Raw genomic sequence first — 18,002 nt, forward strand, 5'->3', positions numbered from 1 at the left:
TGGTTTGCTGGGAGCTGTCCTTGGTGCTGAAGTGAGACCGAGGTTGTTCTGCCTTCACTGAGCTTAGAGTTGGCCTGAGAAAACAGGCCAGGTGCACACCTACCTGTAATGCAAGCCAGAGAGCTGTAAGTGGCACACAGCTGTAAGTGGCATCGGAAGTGCAGTGGGAGTTCAAAGAGGAGAACGACTCTTTCCAGCTTCTTTTTTTCAGCGGGGCCTTGAAGGATGAGTAAGGTTTGGACAGAAAGAAACTGGGATGGGGGTACTGAAGGAGGCAGAGGCCTCAGCAGAAGCCAAGACTGAGTGATGGGAAACCACAGAGCAAGTGCAGGAGCTCTTTGGCTAGAATGAGGAAGGCTGCGTGTGGGGGTAAGAATAAGGCTGGTGGTGGTATGTAGGCAGCAAATTCTCACAGCTTGCGAGAGTCATTTTAAAACACCACAAGGACCTGTTGCCTTTTTAAGGTGACCAGCAATGTAAGTATCCATTGCCTGATAAGCATGTCTGAGGTACATTTCAGACAAGTAGTCCCAAAAGAGATTCAATTTTTAGAAATTTCATTTTCTCCTTGAATTTGATTATGATTTTGGAAGACATAGGGAAACATCTTTGAATATACCTTAAAATATTTCGTAAGATGCTAATCAGGCCAGGAGCATACTAGGCACTTAAGTGGTGGGGCCCTTCTTTTATAGTGTTTTCTTGACTCTGCTAAGTCCTCCTACCAGTAGTAACTCTTGTCTTCCTCAGCCCACACATTTTTCTTACCTCTGTGGATTTCTAACTCTATATTCAAAATGTTTGACACTTAGCTTCTGTTTGTTACTATTTGTCAGTAGCCTGAGGTACCCGTACCATTGTGTTTGCAGGTATTGACATTTAACGGAGGATGTTTATAGCCTTAAAATGCCCTCATTTTGGAGCATCAGTCTCTATGAAATAAATCTTATTTATTTTTTAATCAATTCTATGATTATAAAATACTCTTATGTTCTGAAATTTGTTTTCTTAAAATAAGACCTAACTCAGTAGCTCTCAACTGAGGTGATTTTGCCTCTGAGGGGACATTTGGTGACACCCGGAGGTCTTTTAGTTACAACCGAGGAGGTGCTGTAGGCATCTAGTGGGTGGTGTTGCTGCTAAGCATCCTATGAGGTACAGGAAATGTTTCCCTGACAAAGAAATATCTGTCCCCAAATGTCAATAGTGCTGAGGATGAGAAACCCAGTCACACTGTTGTTTACTCAGCCCCACGAGAGCAGGAACATCACGTATTTTATCATCGCTGCCTTTCCAGCGCCCATTCGTATGCCTGCCACATAGTAGGTGCTTAACAAATAGTTGTTCAATAGGATAATGAACAAAGACTATTTCAGCAAGAAATCTAAGTTGTGGGGAGAAGTATTGTTAAAAATTCAGAGTAGTAATTGGAGCTCAATTAGCACTAGGAAATACATCCCAATATAACTTTTAAAACTTTGTTGTTACATTCAAGTGTATTTTAGAGATGTTAGGGAAAATATTTTTAGAGGCTTGGCAGAGATTATGACTTGCTAAAGTGGATAGAGAATAATTTTTAGCATTTTATGCAAGTGACTCGTAGGTAGAATGTCCACTTCAAAGGAAAGGATTTGAGGGGCCTGCTAGCCTGGATGTCATAGAGTTCCTGCCCCTGGCAGAGGCCACTCTAGGCTTTGTGAAATCCAAAGAATGACAATAACACCCATGAATCCATGAGTCCAGGTGCAAGGTGTAGAGTAAGAAAAAGCAAAACAAACAGCATGAAGGGACTGAGCAGATGACTATATAAATGAACGCTGGGGAAGATCGAGGGGAAAGCAGTAATAAGAAAACATGCAGTACTTTCCATTTAAGAAATAGCAGGTAAAGCTATGAATAGGTCCAAAGCTCCTCAAATGAGTTAAAACAAGGGTTAGATTAATAATGCTAGGAGAGGAAGCATTTATTGCATGTCTATAGGTCTATATTTCTTTAAATTTTGTTCTTCTCTTTATCTCTCAGCTCATGCATTTCTTTTAACCTTTGGTTAAATAACCCCAACTACTGTCTTAATAAAGGGTGCATGCTGTTGCTCCTTCCCTCAGGCTCCACCCTGCCATGGCCCGCTTTGCGAGACTGTGTGCCACGGGGCTGCAGGCAGCGCCACTGCTCCCCAAAGACCCCAGACCTGCTGCCACGGTGCTTAGGTGGAGATGAACGCCCAAGGTTTTCCAGAAGGCTGGTTTAGCACTTTTAAACTTGTTAAGTGACAGAACCCTGACAAAATAACTGAGAAAATAACATTAGGGCAGTTAATTTGAAAATAAAATTGAGTTAACAGGTCATGCAGTCGTCTGAATGCAATGCACGTTAAACGCCATGTTCCAGGTTTGGCATCACGCTTTAATAATACAGACGTGTGCTTGGGGCCGAAGGACCCAATAATTGTCTGTGTACGTGGCTGAGGATTTAAGTACAATATTATAAGAAAAAAGCAGCTGGCAAGGCCAAGGCTTGTGGATCCCGCAAGGCTCTTCAGAGGACTGTCCCTCCTCTGACTCTGGGGACTGGGCTCACTGAATCTTCTCCTCTTTCCCTGCTCCCTCCCAGGAGGAGGACTTTATCCGACCCAGCAGCCGAGAAGAGGCCCAGCAGCTATGGGAGGCCGAGAGGCTCAAGATGCGGCAGATCCTGGACAAGCAGCAGAAGCAGATGGTGGAAGATTACCAGTGGCTGAGGCAGGAGGAGAAATCCTTGGTGAGAAGCCGCTGAGCTGTGGGTGGGATGGGACACCATTCTCTGCAGCACTGCTGAAGACATTTTGATAAAAATGCCTACATGGGAGAGATGTCCGTGCCACTATATCATCTTGTGTCCTCAGCTGGCTAGCGTGAAAGCTCTCCATGCACTCTTGGGGTTTTTAGTTCTGGAATTCTGAGTCCTTTGCTTTGGTTTCCTCCTCTGCAGGACCCCATGGTTTACATGAACGACAAGTCCCCATTGGTAAGTCGCTGGGAGAGGTCACTGCTTTAGAGTGAAGGCCTGGGAAGTCCTCCTAGAGAGCGGGACCCCAGCTCTGGGCCGCAGGCCCGCCATCTCTTCCTTTCTGCCTCTCACCTCGGGAATGCATCTTTTCTCTTTTCTCTGATCTCTACGAGGCCCTTTCCGGGGGCTCTCACTTGATCTACAGCCCTAGCACCACCTTGCTCTGCCCCAGTCCCCTCAGCTTCTTAGAAAAGAGGGGCCCCGTCCCAAGTCACTCCTGGTCAGGAGCTCTCAAGAACCCCTCCACTCCCACCAAAGCTATGACCTCGAAACCTCTAAATGCACAGTCAAGGGCATGGGGACCTGGTCAAACGGGGAAGTGGGTTGTCCCCAGAACCACTGTAGTGACGTGTTCTCTTTCCTTCCTTCCAGACCCCAGAGAAGGAGGCCGGTTACAGTAAGTGTTCATACCAGTCTGCTCGGTGGGAGTTTCCACTTGACGTCAGGCCACCGTCCTTACCCATTGCCCACTGCAGAGAGCAGTAGAGTCCATTTACAGTTTTAAGAAACATCTGCCTTGTTTTAATTCAGAGCGCGTGGAGGGATTGTTTTGAAGCTGATATCTACCCCTCTGCTCTGCCTGTCCCTCCATGGTCTCCCTGCCCAGCGCCTTTTCTCCTCTCTCTCTCTCTCTCTCCCCCTCTCTCTCTCTCTCTCTCTCTCTGCCCCAGGGTCCTCAGTCCTCTTTCCAGTTTATCTCCTCTTCCATTTATCTGCAGTTAATTCTCTCTTCCTTCCTAACCCACACTCACTCTGGTGGAGGCTTCTCGTGGAGAAAAATAAGGTAGCTCCACCTGCCTCTCCCAGCTGATGCTCATCTTCCCTGGACCCGAGGGATGGAACAGAGAAAGAGGGTGGCTGAGCCCTCAAGGTCCCTCCAGAGGCCTCTGCTGAAGGGAGAGAGGGAGGAGCCAGCAGTGAGCCAGGCTCATCTTCATCACCCTAGATGGGTGGGGAGGATGATCATGAGGATGACAATGACAGCTATAACCATAACGACAGTCACAGCATGGGCCCAAGTCAATTACAAATGTCAACTTCCTTAATGTCACAGCAATTCTATGAGATAGGACAATTTATTATTGTGCCCATTTAACGAAGTCACAAAACCAAGGCACAGGAAGATTGAGTGACTTATCCAAAGTCACACAGCTATTAATTAGCAGAGCTCAGATGTGAGCTCAGGCCGATTTGGCTCCAGGGACCTCCTGAGCAACTTTCTTACTTGACAGATGAAAATTAAAGCCCAAGGAGTATAAACGAGCCGCCATCACACAGCTCTTTGGTGGTGGCGGTGAGAGTAGAACCAAGTCCTCTGGCTTCACTCCAGGGCTCGCTTGTCCAGCAGCTCCACAGGACTTGTGTGTGTGTCTGCTTATCAAAGTGTGGCATGAATAGCATGATTCTTCTGCTGTTTCACTTCCTTGACCCAAAAACCCTCAAGGAGACAATTTGGAAGTCATCACAAATCTACCCATTAGCTTCTGTGGCACCAGGCCGGGGACTCCACAGCCACAGCCTCCTCAGAGTAAAGCTTGTTCTCCATGATTGTCAGGGCCCGGCGTGCACCAGGGCCGGACACACAGGCCTGCAGGGGCTGGAACACCCTCTGCAGTCACTCTATCTCTGCTGTGACTTTGACTTTTCTTTCTATAAAATGGACAATGGCGCTTGCCCCTGACTACGGGAGAACCAGGGAGCCCAGAGGTTATTTTCCCTGCCGTCTTCTGGAATTCGGATTTCAGTGCCCCAGATCTTCTGGTAGTAAAGGAGAGGGGCTCGGCTTGGTTATTAGTAGGTACGAATGGAAGGGCCTGGAAACTGAGAACTTCCCTCACTCTCTCCCTCCCTTTTGCAGCGGAATTTACAGCCCCCCCACAGAAACCACCACGGTTAGGCGCACAGGTATGTGTTGGGTCTGCTGAAGCTGGTAATGAATTTGAATCAGGGCTCCACAAGACTAAAGATTTCAGAGCCCCTTAGAAATAATCAAGTCCAGTATCATGATATGGCTGCAGCCCAGAGAAGGGAAGTGCCTTGTCTAAGACCACACAGCTAGTGCAAGAAAAAGCATGGGGAAGCCCTGTCTCCTGTCTCGCCACGCCCCCTCTGCGGCCTAGAGGGAGCTCATTGGTCCTGCCCTACGAGCAGCAGGTGGGGCCCCCTTCCTCTCTCAAGCCAGCTCGTTGGCTTCCAGCACCCACAGTGTTCTTACAGTATCCTGGACCCGGGGCTGGTTTTCCTCACTCTGGAACAGGGGCTCTCAGCTTTGGCTGTCCCTTAGAATAATCCGAGGAGTTTTGAGAACCACCTGGCCCCCATGCCCCGGTGATGGTTCAGTTGATCTGGTGTGAAGCCAGCCACCAGTATTCTTTAAGGCTCCCTGGCAGGTTCTAATGTGAGCAGCAGTGCCCTGGAAGAAAAAGGGAGGGCTGCTCCCCTAGGACAGGGCACTGTTATTTTGGAGAAGAGTCTTTTCAAATGGGCTGGTGGATGGGTTGGCACTGGTAGTGCATGCCCAGGAAAAAATGTTAGCATCCTCTTGACTCAAGACCCCTGCCCCCAGTCCATCCAGCCTACAGCCAACCTGGATCGGACCGATGACCTGGTGTATCTCAATGTCATGGAGCTGGTACGGGCCGTGCTGGACCTCAAGAACGAGCTCTGTCAGCTGCCTCCCGAAGCCTACGTGGTGGTGGTGAAGGTGAGCGCCAGGGGCAGTAGCCAGCACAAGGGAGCCGGAGGCTGCTCTTCCCAGTCCTGGGGGCGTGCAGTGGGGTAGAGCTTCCTGGTCTGCCCAGCAGTGTTTTTCCCAGGAAGACCCCCATTAGAGCTCAGTGGTCCAAGAGAATTTGGCCCCAGGTAGCCTCGGAAGGCAGGTACAGTCCCACGAGGGCTCTTCCCAAGGGAAACATGGCTTTCTTAAGAAGCAAGAGGTGACGGTCACCCTGCCCCTTTCTCTCCCAGAATGTGGGCCTGACCCTGCGGAAGCTCATCGGCAGTGTGGACAATCTCCTGCCCTCCTTGCCATCATCTTCGCGGACAGAGGTAAGTGTCCTCACCCCAGACAGTGCCCCTAACTGTCTCTCCTCCCCTTCACTTCCACCTGCCCCAGCTGTTTCACACAGGAGGCTCACGACGGCCACCTAGGGCGTCTCATTTCTGCCTGCTGAGCCTTCAGCAGGTGGCTCTGCACAGCCTATCTGAGCAGGTCCCACTGTGGGGCTGAGCGGGCCCCCAGGGACTCAGCCAGCTTCTTAGGGCAAAATTCCTAGTTCAGGTCTCAGTGGCAGTGCCTTCTTAATGTGTGAGGATAAGTGAAGGAGGACACACCTTCCCTTTGCCCCTCCTGTGATCCTTTATCTAGTCACCCTTCATGTTAAAGTTAAGGTGAGTATGTTATTGAAATAGCAGTTAAGGTTTCTTTAATTGATCATTTAATCTAATTTTCTTTATTTAAATGAGAAACAGCCACTGAAAACCAAAATAGGAATCTTGGTGCTCTATACTGAGGTGGTGCCTTGGAAGGCAGAATAATAGCCCCTCAAAGACATCCTCGTCCTAATCCCCAGAACCTGTGACCGTTACCTTACATGACAAAAGGGACTTTGCAGAAATAATTAAGTTACGGACCTTGAGATAGGAAGAGTGTGCTGGATTACCCAGTGTAGTCACAAGCACAAGGGCCGTTAAAGGAGGGGACAGAAGCAGAGGTCTTGTGAGGAAGGGTCGGAGAGGAGATGTGATGACAGAAGGAAGAGCCTGGAATGATTTCAGAGTTGGGCCGGAAGGATCCAGTAGCCAAGGAAGACAGCAGCTTTTAGAAGCTGGAAAAGGCAGGGACCAGATTCTCCCCTAGAGCCCGCAGAAGGAGCGCAGCCCAGCTGTCACCTTGGCTTCAGCCCGGTAGGACCCATTCCAAACCTCCGAACCGCCAGAACTGTTCGAGAATAAAGCTGTGTTGTTTTCAGCCACTGCGTTTGTGGTACTTTGTCACCGGAGCAATAGGAATCTGATACAGTGCCTCCACGCAGTTATTGGTTGTCTGTCCAGAAATCAGCCGCAGACTCCCGCAAAACCCCACAGCCCCTGGCAGGCTGCGGTTTGACGTAGCATCTCCCAGTGGTCAGCGATGTGGCCCAAGTGACCACCACATCCCACCACTGTGCCCACCTCATGTGACTACTCTAGATGGGACGGTGGGGTGGAGGCATTTCTCAGCCTCCCTCGGGGTGGCAGCAGCAGCCCACAGAGGAGCTCCGGGCCGGGCTGTCCTGTCTGACGTAAGAGCATCTTACCCTTGGTATCATGGCCCAATCATTCATTTCACCTGATAAATATCTCTTGTGTGTTGAGTCTGTGCTCAGCAGTGTGCCAGGCACTGGGCACATGGCAGTAAACAAAACCCTACAGCTCAAACCACAGTCCCCGAGATCTTGATTTGATGGCAGACAGCTAACAACTGAATAAATGCATTTGACCCCTGACCATCCACTCGGATGTTGGGCCCACACAAGGGGAGGTTGTGATGAAGGGGGGGCCTATGGGGCTGGATCAGACAGAGCTGTCCTGGGGTGGTGGGCTGGGGTCTGGGATGTCTGCAGTGTCTGTCCTTGATGATTGGGCTCCAGCCAGCATGTGGCCTTAGACTCAGCCCCGGCCTGCATCTGACATGCCCCCCAAGAACTTCTGACTGCCTCAGCCAATGCTAAGGTGGACACTTGTGTGGCTTCCCCATCCTGCTGACCTAGACTTTGCAGCCCCTCAGGCTCCCAGCCTCTCCTATGCATTCTCCCTACAGATTGAAGGGACCCAGAAACTGCTCAACAAGGACCTGGCAGAGCTCATCAATAAGATGCGACTGGCCCAGCAAAACGCCGTGACATCCCTGAGCGAGGAGTGCAAGCGGCAGATGCTCACAGCCTCTCACACCCTGGCTGTGGACGCCAAGAACCTGCTCGATGCTGTGGACCAGGCCAAGGTTCTGGCCAACCTAGCCCACCCGCCTGCCGAGTGACAGAGGGTGGACGCCACCTGCCTACGTCTTCCACCCCCGCCTGTCGTGTACCTCCCCTGCCCCCGGCCCCTGCCTTGCTTTCAGTCATGTGGGTCTTCTGAGGGGGAAGGCCCAGGGGAGTCCTTCCTTGCCACTTTGCACGACCCCCTCTCCCCACCCCCACCCCCAGACTGTGCTGCTCAGGCTTCAGCTGGACAAAGGGGACTCAGGACTGTAGACACCAGGGAGTGACAGAGGGCTCAGAGGGAGCACTGCTGCCACCGACCACACCCTCCTCACACCTGCCTTGCCTGTCAAGGGGGGGTCACGCTGGTGCCCCAGCAGCCATGATGGCTTTATGCATGGACATAGCAGGCCATTTGGGAACCAAGCTATTTCTTCTCCTTCCTCTTCCACCTACGGAGGTCCCCGGACGCAGAGGGGAAGGGAGTGGCTTTCTTTGGGGGGAGGGGTGGGAAGCTGGCGAGATGAGGGATGGACCTGGCTTTCTTGTACAGTGTATATTGGAATTTATTTAATTTGAGTTTGGTCTGGACTGACAGCCGTGTGCCCCCGAGGGGGGACCTGGGACACAGTCCAGCAACAAGCTATTCGGAATCTGGGCACAGGACCCTGTATTGTCAACACGCCAGGTGTCGAGGAGAAGGGGAGACGAGGCCAAACAGAACTTGGACCACAATCCGCCTCTTCCTCATGCCCGCTTTTCTCTCTTTTTCCTTACTTTGCCCCCTCCTTCTTTTTTCCTCTTTTCTTCTCCTTCTCCTTTTCTCTCCCCCTTTCTCTTCAGCTCCCTCCCTCTTCTCTCTGGTATTTCTGCAGAACACTCTTTACATTCTTTCTATTTGACTTGTGGATGAATTAAAACTGTACCATTTGCTTTGTGGTTTGACTGCTTTGTTTGTTTGACCTGCTCTTTGTGGGGGGACATTGACCTCAGGCCACAGCTCTGGAAGAAACTGATTGTGCTCAGCTGGGCGTAGATCAAGGGCTGACACCGGCGCTCAACCCCGGGGCTCCTGGTGACACCCGCGCAGTGGGGTCAGGTATGTGTCGCAACCTCTTTCCCCTGCATCAAACCGGAGGGCCGCTCTGCAGCGGGGACCGAAGACAGCCCTCTCCACAGCCACGTGAGGAATATCAATGGGGTGGCACTCTCCCAGCTGGCATCCGAACAACTGAGGGGAGGGGAGGTCGGTCCAGGGGATGCGGAAGAGGGTCCCACAGCTAAAAGCAGTGGCTTCAGTTTTATTTGATTTCTTTACTCACATGCTAGATGGGTGGGAGGAAGACTAACATGAGGGGACATCACTGCACCGGGACATCCAGTTGGGGAGAGCTAGGAGGGAGGCTGGGGGGCTGTGTGCGCAGGAGCGACTTGGGTCCAGGAACTAGAATGGGCCACTGAATGGGGGGCCTTGGGAGAGAACTGAGAAGCAGGCACCTGGGCAGAGTGTTGCGGGTTTTCTCTGAGTCTGTCAGGGGGAGGTAGGTGGAGGTTTGGAAGGAGGGGATCCCAAAGGCCGAAGGAAAAACTGGAAGACTGTCCTACTTGGCTCTCTTTCCGGGGTTCCCACACTATCTGGAGACCCCAGTGTCCACATGTGCTAGCTGCTGAGGTTCTGCCCTCCGGGGCTGGGTGGGGCAGGGGCGAGGCCCCATCCAGGGGCCGCAGCTCCTCTGGGCTGCAGCTGCTGCTGAAGGCCATGGACTCAGGTTCCAAGGGGTGGGAACAGACTGCACAAAACAGTTCAGAGCAGGTCAGACATGACGGAGCTTTGGGAAGGACAAGGAGGGCCAGCTGGGGAGGGAAGCAGTCCTGGATCCTGCCGCGTTTGCATTTACACAGCGGACCCAGGGTCCCAAGCAATCCACCCACTCCCCTCAGTCACACAGAGCCCATGTCCCGAGTTCCAATCTCCACTCGCCCTGGAAGGGAGGGAAGGAACAGGCTGCAAGCTTGAGTTGGGTCAAGAATAGCTCAGGATGGCCTTGTGGCTTGTCCACGTGTGTGTGAGGACAGATGGTGCTCCTGCACACAGGGCCCCTCAGCACTGCCAGACTGGTGCTGAGCCAGTTTGCAGCAGGGAAAGCTGGAGGACGGCACTAAAGGTTGGGGGGCTCATAATAGTTTCCAGGTAGGTGGGGTGGCCCAGCTACCTACATCCAACCATGCATCCTCCTTTGCCCCGAGGGTCCACCCTGCACCTCCACCCCACCTGGGGCCTGGCTCCCCTTCACCCCCTCTGGGAAAGACTTTACTACTCTACTGTTATACCTGTGGGCTTAGACCTTGAACTTCTTTCTCTACCTGGATCAAAGACACCCCAAACTGTCTTCCCAACCTCTTTCCACTGCTCCCCACACTGAAGCTCCACCTCAGCCTGGCTATTCTGACACTTCTGGCCCATTCCTGAATCCAGCATGTTGCTCATAGCCCTTCTGTCCCCTGTGGCACCCTCTGCCCTTTTCCTTACACACCCCTTCTTTGAGGTCTGTTCTGTCCCTCCTCACCTGGCCCCACCCCTGCCCTCCTGTCATTCAGTGTCTGTGTAGCTCCTGCAGGATGATCTTATATGGCTTCATACTGTCCACCATGTCATAACCTTCTGCAGAGCAAGTTTCTTCTTTTCCTAGCTCCTCAGCATCCAGAACAGGGCTCTGTGCCCAGTAGATTTGTACAAGACCATCAAATGAATTGTGCCAGGAAGTCTTCTATGACTGGGCCAGTGTAGGGACTCCACGGAGAGACACCTGCAGTCATACAGTGTTGACTCCAAAGGCGGACTCTAGAGGCAGCAGCAAAGATGATCAGCAGTGTCACCTTTGAGCCAAAGCAAGGGATGTGAAATCAGATCATTCCAGCCAGATACGGAGGAAGAAAGAGTCCCACGGTCCCCAGGAAGCAGACGATGATAAACAGCCAGAGGAATATCCTGTCAATGACCATGGCCACATACTTCCAGTCTTCCTTTACCTGCAGATGAAGCGGGCTCACAGTGACAGAGGTCAGGCCTTGAGAAAGGGGAAGTGTCCCACCCATGCCCAGCCGCTGTGAGGATGGGACGAGGAGCCACAACGGCCCCCACTGAGACCTTGGGAAGCTGGAGTGCGGGGGTTGGCACAGAGTCATCTCAAGACTCAAACAACACTCCCTTTCGTGATTCTCGCCCTATCCCACCCCTGACACAGCCCAGAGCCTTCCCATAGGCTCTCAAGTACCAGGAAAGCAGGGCCGGAGGGACACAAGGAGGTTCTAGAACGACTCAAGGGCCTGCAGTGCTTTAAAAGCAACACCCAGCAGTTCAAAAATAGTGAAGACTTTGCTGCCCCAACGTTGTCTCCTGACTTACTCACCCACCTACTGCAGGAGACAAAGGGCCAGGTGGGTGAGGGTAGGCACAGCCCAGGGAAGGAAGGTCGTAAGGAAAACTTTGTGGAATCTGAGCTCACAGCACAGGCCAGAGGGTCTGGACTCCTAGCTGCTCCTGGATTAGACAATGATTAATTTTTCTTATCTACACAACAAGGCCACCCAGCAATAAACCTCTCGGCCTTTCACCCTTCCCTAGGTATTAGAAGAATTCTGTGATCCGGGGCAGTGGCCTGATGGACATGGCAGGGGCACAGGAGGGGAGCCCACCTGGCAAAACCAAGCTACCTCAGAATTTGTGAGCGAACAATGATGTTCACAAATGCCAAGGGTTAAAAAAAAAATGCCAAGGGCCTCCAAGCACATAGAAGAAGAGGGAGATCGTCAGGAGGAAGGAGAAAGGCTGACACCACAGCAGCCTAATGTACGGTCTCTCCTGACGACATGCCCTCCGGCTCCCTCTGCCCCTCCCCCACCACCTGTCAGGTTAGTGGTGAGGAATGGCCAGTGTGAGGATGGCATGGCAAGTCCCTTGTCTGAGATCCCTCCCTCTCTGTCCTGCTGTCTCTCAGTCGTGGCTGGGGCATTCCTGACTGCCATTCTGCCACCTGCCAATTCATATCTTAAGAACTGCCAGCTAGACATTCTCCATCACTATTTTTCCAGACTCCTAAACGTCATGACTGAGGGAGAGGGGTCCTTATGAAGGAGACTGGCTTGGCCCAACCTAACACCCTGGGGTACGATGGTTGCCTATGAGGCTGGTAAAGCCACCCAGGGAAGCAGCGCAGCCCCAACTCACTGAAGAGTCAGCATCCTCAGACCGCAGGTGATCAGCAATAAAGTGCACGCCTTCCAGTGCCTTCAGCATGCGAGGTGACAGCAGCGGCCCACCCTTCTGCAAGTGAGCCTCCACCTTGGGACCCGAGACCTCTGGGTGCAGACCACCATGGCTGTAGAGGACACCCATGGAGGGGGATGTCACCCATCTGTCTTCCTCCTCCTCTTCCTCCTCCCTCTCCTCTGCATCCACATTGGTCTCCAGCCAGTGATAGGAGGAGCTGAGCTTCAGATCTGGAGGGTCATGGAGCTCCAAGGGTGGCAGGGGCCGGTTCATCAGAAGCCACCGGGGCACACAACCGAGAAAGGCCACCTTCACCCAGTGGGGCATATTGTGGGTTTTGGGGGAGCGGTGGTGGACATTGAGCACAAAGACCGTGATGATGATGGACAGGGTGACGAAGATCATGGTGAAGAGCAGGTACTCGCCGATGAGTGGGATGACCAGGGAGGTGGAGGGGATGATCTCGGTGATGAGCAGGAGGAAGACCGTGAGCGAGAGCAGCACAGAGATGCACAGGGTGATCTTCTCCCCGCAGTCGGAGGGCAGGTAGAAGACGAGCACGGTCAGGCAGGAGATGAGCAGGCAGGGGATGATGAGGTTGATGGTGTAGAAGAGAGGCAGGCGCCGGATGACAAAGTAGTAAGTGACGTCAGGGTAGATCTCGGTGCAGCAGTCGTACTTCTTGGTGTTGTAGGTGCCCGTGGCGTTGACGATGGCCCACTCGCCACTCTCCCAGTAGTCCTTCAGGTCCACCGTCTGCTCCATCTGCTCCAGGTCGATCTTGGCCTTGTCGTACGTCCAGGAGCCGAACTTCATCTTGCAGTTCTGCTGGTCGAAGGGGAAGAAGGTGACGTCGATGCTGCAGGAGCTCTTGTAGATGGCCGGGGGCACCCAGTGCACGACGCCCGTGGAGAAGAGGTGGGCCTTGGTCATGTGGGTCACTGCAAACTCCCCATCTGCACTGGGGAAAGAAGAAGAGTTGGGCGGCCCAGTACCTCCCAGCTGCCCAAACCAGGGGCTCTGGACAACTGGCAGCTGGGAGACGCCAGCAAAGCCAGGCCTGGCCGAGCTGTCGGGATTTAGGCCAACGTGTGAGACTCTCCCGACGCACTGACGTTTTATAGCTACCTGAGTTGTCTTCTCAAACATCGTCTTTTTAATGACAAAAGTAAAAATTTTGAAGAATACAAAAACCAAGAATTTCAAAAACAGCCACCATTAACACTGATGTTACATAAATATATATTTGGTTGTCCTATACATCATATATATATAACATTTTTACATATTTGTGATCATGGAGTATGTGTAGTTTGTTTGTATCCAGTTAAAATTTTTAAGTGATGTTTTGTGAGTATACTTTCTCCCCCTCAGATGGAGGTCATGTCTTTTCTACTTGGGATCTTTCGTTCCTTGCTCAGAAGAGACCTAACATCTTTGCTGGTGAAGGACGATACCTCCTGATGCCATCCATTTCCCATGCATTTCTGAGCCAGCCTCATCCACTAGGGCCTACACGGGAGTTGTGGGGGGATGCGATGTGAGACTCAGTCTGTCTTTAAGGAGCCAGAAGGAAATGAGATGCAGCCCCAAACACCTACCACACAAGGGAGGAAGGTTAGCAACAGTGCTTTGAGGCTGCCCGACCCTCCTCCCTCCCCAAGAACTATGGGAAGGGGACTCCCTTCTGGCTGAAGTGAGCAGGATCACCATGAAGGCTGCCATTTCAGCAAGGCCTTGACCAACATTAGAATTTGGCAGAGAGACAGAGTGGAGAGGGTACCAGTAGGGCATCCTCTGGAACAAAGAACAGATAAGAAAGACAAAGCTCACATGGGGGCAGGGCATGAGAGGCGGGGCTTGAGGAGGCTGTGGGAGATGAGGCTGGCGGTGTCATGGGGCTAAGCATCTAAGGGCCCACAAGGGCTCTAGGGACAGTGGATTAGCAGTGACTAGTCAGGCGGGGCTTCCTGGAGCCTGAGCCCCTGATTCCGCCTGGGAGATGGCACAGTAAGTCCTGCGCCCGAGTCTTTAAGGAGCCATCGCTCCTCCTCCAGTTCCCAAGGTCAATCCTAAAGGCAGGGGAATCAGAAGAGCACACAGGAAGAGGGACTTCTCTCCCATGGAGTAGTTTCAGGCTAGAGTACAAGCAGGTTGGAAACAGGAAGTTTGAAAGAGAGTAACAAACTGATCAGGGCAAAAGTTTAAATTTTTTTTTTAAAAAAGGTATTTTTGTCATCACACATGATCACCAGTAGATGGCAACATGCGCCTGTTTTGAGGAAGGAAAGGTGTAATTTCCTTGATCTTCCAGTTAACCTGCAGTGGAGTGTTTGGATGGAGGAGACCCTTCTTTAAATGTAAGAACTGGGTTTCAACTTTTGTCCTATTATAAGAATTTCTTGTTAAATCCAGGTACCACTGGCTGAATCCTTACTGGCAATCCTAAAACTCCCGGTCATATCTGATGCTAAGGACTTTGCTCCTGACTTCTGCCAGATGCTCCTGACTTTCTGCCAGGAAGCAGAAACTAGAAGGATCCAGGGCACCTGCTCCCTGGCACAGATATATGGGGTGAGGCTTCCATGATTCCAAAGGTAGCAGCAAACACCTGTGATGTGAGACCTTCCAGGTAACTCACTCCGACTGTGTGTTTACAGAGATGGTTCCGGTGGGAGGAGTCACTGTCATGTCCCTCTGACCTAACCGGAGGCACCAAAACTCCAGAAGTGGATCTTCTCCCCTTTATTTTATTGTTTAAAAATAGATTTTCCAAATTCGGGTCAAATGAATTGGGAAACACTGGGCTAAATGGGTTTCTTGGCTGTACAACTTCTAATATTTAAATATTATGGTGTCCTAGCTGTGGTACATATATACAATGGAAAATTACTCAGCCATAAGAAGAGATGAAACACTGCCATTTGCGACAACATGGATGGACCCCAAGATAATCATGCTAAGCGAAATAAGCCAGACTGAAAAAGTTGAAAATCACATGGTATCATTTACATGTGGTATATAAACCTAAAAGTAACAAACGAACAGGACAAACAGAGACTTAGGAACTTGGACAATGGACTAGTGTTTACCAGAGAGTAGCGGGAGGCGGGGGGGGGGGGGGAGGAGGGAGGAGGTAGACAGGGTAAAGAGGGTCAAATACAGGGGGGCTGGGGGAGGGTGAAGTGGGCAAAGGGGATCAAATATATGGTAGCTGAAAGAAACTGGACTTTGGGTGGTAATCACACAATAGGATATATAGATATCAAATTATAATGGACACCTGAAAATTATATGATCGTGTCAACCAATGCTACCATAATAAACTTAAAAAAATAAAAAACAAAAATAAAATAAATACAAAGATTTGTTCTTAAATAAATAAATAAATAAATAAATAAATAAATAAATGCTGTGGTGTCCTGACATTTTCCAAAGGACCGGGAGGGTCAAGAACATGTAATGTTATCCAAAATTATAGGACCACAAGGCCATTTTTCATACCTATTCATATCTCTAGGGATTCCTTAGGGCCCTACTTTAGAAAACATTTTAGATGAACATAGTGCCAAATATCTTTTAATTTTAAGATCTTGACTTCGAAATGAAGAACTACCTACTACCAAACACTGTAAATAAACATAGATTTCTATTTCTTCTATCAGCCCCCCTCCACTCCCACCCCACTGGGGTTCTCTTCAGAGTCCCCTGCCTTTTATTGGCTTCTAGTCATTATGCTCAAAGACTGGTCCTTTTTGGTCTTGAATATAAGGCAACTCTAAGTAATATAATTTTTTTTTTTTTTGAAAAACCATTCCAAGTGAGCTTGCTCCCTTCGAGGGTGTCACCCCTATGCTGCTTGTCTTTTCCAGCAAGGCTGCCATCCTGCAAACCTCCAATCCTTAGGCATTGCTTTTCCCAGCCTGCATGTTTTTCAAATACTACTCAGTGTTTGCAAATCTGGGTCCCACTAGCACAGTGCCAGGCACTGATACATAGTAGGTGCTCAATAAATTTGGACGTATGAGTGAGAGAACAAAATGAAAAAATAGAGGAATCAAGAGAAAAGGTCGAGGATGGGGGCTAGCTAGTATTAACAAAGCAAGAATTGAGAGGGAAGCAACAAAGCCGAGACACAGGGGGCGCACTTCCCAGGCCCAACCCAGCCACCCTTCCCAGGAGCCTTCCCAGGGGGCCTCCCAGGGGCCTTCCCAGGACCTGGGTGGCTACCTACTTGTTGTAGAGGACAATGTCGGGGATCCAGATCATCTCCGATGGGACCCGGAGGGATGTGACGTTGCCGAAATCGGCCGGATTCCAGTGCAGTTTGTGGTCGCTCCACTCCTGTGTGGGGGGAGGGGAGTCAGATCGCTGGGCACTGTCACCGGAGGGGCCTCAGGCAAACGTAGGGCAGCTTGGGGACGCCCCAGCAGCGGAACTCAAGACCACAGAGCTCCCACCCCGCTCCCAGCCGCACCTGGCAGGAAAGGCTCCGAGCAGGAGTCCAGTGTAAGCTGGCTTGCGCTCTTGCTTTGCCCCTTGCTTTGGGCTCAGAGTCGGTCGCCGGCACGGCCAGCTAGTGGTTAGGTCACCCTAGTCCTCATTCTGCCACTCTCTAGCTGGGTGACTCTGGTGGGCCACCTCACTCATATGTAGTAACACTTTTTTAGGGCATCACAATTTACAAAGTTTTTTATACCCTCTGTCTAGGAAAAAGCTCAACAGGAGAACCGGGCAGGGAATGACCAGTGGGTGGAGTATTTCCCCACTTAACAGATAAGGAAACTGAGGACCGGATTACACAGCTGAGAAAGGGGCACCTGGGAGTCCCAGCAGCGCCTCCACCAGCAGGTCCAAGTGAATGTTTTTCCCCCAAACCAAACTCTTCACCTGGAAGCTTTCCTTTGTGGCACTGTCACAAGTGGTGATTACATGTGGATTTGCATATTTATTCATTTATTTAATGTCTCTTTAAGGCCCATGAAGCCAGGGACATCTTTTCCACCCTGCATCCCTAATACCAGGCTCCTGGTAGATGCTCAATAAATGAGTATCCGAGCGATGATAAAACTCCAAAATTGTATAGTCCTGTTTCCGGGAGGGTTTCCCATGTGCCTCTGGACCTGAAAGGGACAACTATTCCAACAGATAATAACTGGTGTTGACACACAATCCTGTCCTTTGTCTCTCAGGGGCCTATAATAATTAAAATAATAACCACAACCATTTATAAAGGCAACTTTGTTATGGGTACTTTAGATCATTCTTTCTAATCTTCATAACAATCCCATAAATGTGGGTGAGGAAAGCGAGATTGGGGATATGCTGCTAGTAACTGGCAGAACTGGGACTTGAACCCCTGCCTCCCGAAGTCCAGGCCTGCCCTAAGTCCAGGGGCCGATTTGCTTTTGTGCATTTGCGCTAAGATAGTGCAGTGTGGCACCCTGAAAGGCCCCCATGCATGATGCCTTTCCCCTCTAGGAACAGTCATGTAACGTTTACAAAAACGCATCAGCCTGGGTGGGGATTCGGGAAGGAATGAGGGGAAACAGGATTGGTTCCTGGAAGCAGATGCGGGAAAGGAAAAGCATCTCCCTGCTCCTGCCTCTGTCCAGAGAGGACCCCTCACCTGCTTTAGCCAGACGTTGGTGGTCATCATTTGGTTCTTCTCATCCTGGCCCATAGGCGGAGAGGGAGAGAGAGGTAAGAGCAGTCAGAGTGACAGA

At 51.0% G+C, this 18,002-nt stretch overlaps 2 protein-coding genes across 3 annotated transcripts in view; one reads left to right on the top strand and one right to left on the bottom strand.

Annotated features, from left to right (window-relative positions):
• The window catches only part of PTK2B (protein tyrosine kinase 2 beta), a 122,507-nt gene extending 113,563 nt beyond the window's left edge, over positions 1 to 8,944 (top strand). Inside the window, exons 22-28 of the mRNA XM_023530769.1 lie at positions 2,611 to 2,757; positions 2,968 to 3,003; positions 3,418 to 3,442; positions 4,904 to 4,950; positions 5,612 to 5,749; positions 6,013 to 6,093; positions 7,847 to 8,944. Of these exons, the coding sequence (XP_023386537.1) occupies positions 2,611 to 2,757; positions 2,968 to 3,003; positions 3,418 to 3,442; positions 4,904 to 4,950; positions 5,612 to 5,749; positions 6,013 to 6,093; positions 7,847 to 8,062 (690 nt within the window). The 3' untranslated portion in view covers positions 8,063 to 8,944. The remainder of the gene's footprint in view (positions 1 to 2,610; positions 2,758 to 2,967; positions 3,004 to 3,417; positions 3,443 to 4,903; positions 4,951 to 5,611; positions 5,750 to 6,012; positions 6,094 to 7,846) is intronic.
• A 1,966-nt stretch (positions 8,945 to 10,910) lies between these two features.
• Positions 10,911 to 17,945, bottom strand: CHRNA2 (cholinergic receptor nicotinic alpha 2 subunit). Of its 2 annotated transcripts, none has more exons than XM_023530718.1 (4): positions 17,906 to 17,945; positions 16,511 to 16,620; positions 12,235 to 13,104; positions 10,911 to 11,036 (listed from the first exon to the last, which is right to left on the bottom strand). In XM_023530718.1, exons 3-4 carry the CDS (start codon positions 13,090 to 13,092, stop codon positions 10,911 to 10,913), a joined length of 984 nt encoding a protein of 327 aa, XP_023386486.1. In that variant the 5' UTR covers positions 13,093 to 13,104; positions 16,511 to 16,620; positions 17,906 to 17,945. The 2 variants fall into 2 exon arrangements, with proteins under 2 accessions (XP_023386486.1, XP_023386488.1); XM_023530720.1 differs by having other exon boundaries at positions 12,235 to 13,237; positions 17,906 to 17,944.
• Between the last annotated feature and the right edge of the window lie 57 nt (positions 17,946 to 18,002).

This window comes from Pteropus vampyrus, unplaced genomic scaffold (assembly GCF_000151845.1).
Source record: "Pteropus vampyrus isolate Shadow unplaced genomic scaffold, Pvam_2.0 Scaffold53, whole genome shotgun sequence".
Classification (NCBI taxonomy): Eukaryota; Metazoa; Chordata; class Mammalia; order Chiroptera; family Pteropodidae; genus Pteropus; species Pteropus vampyrus.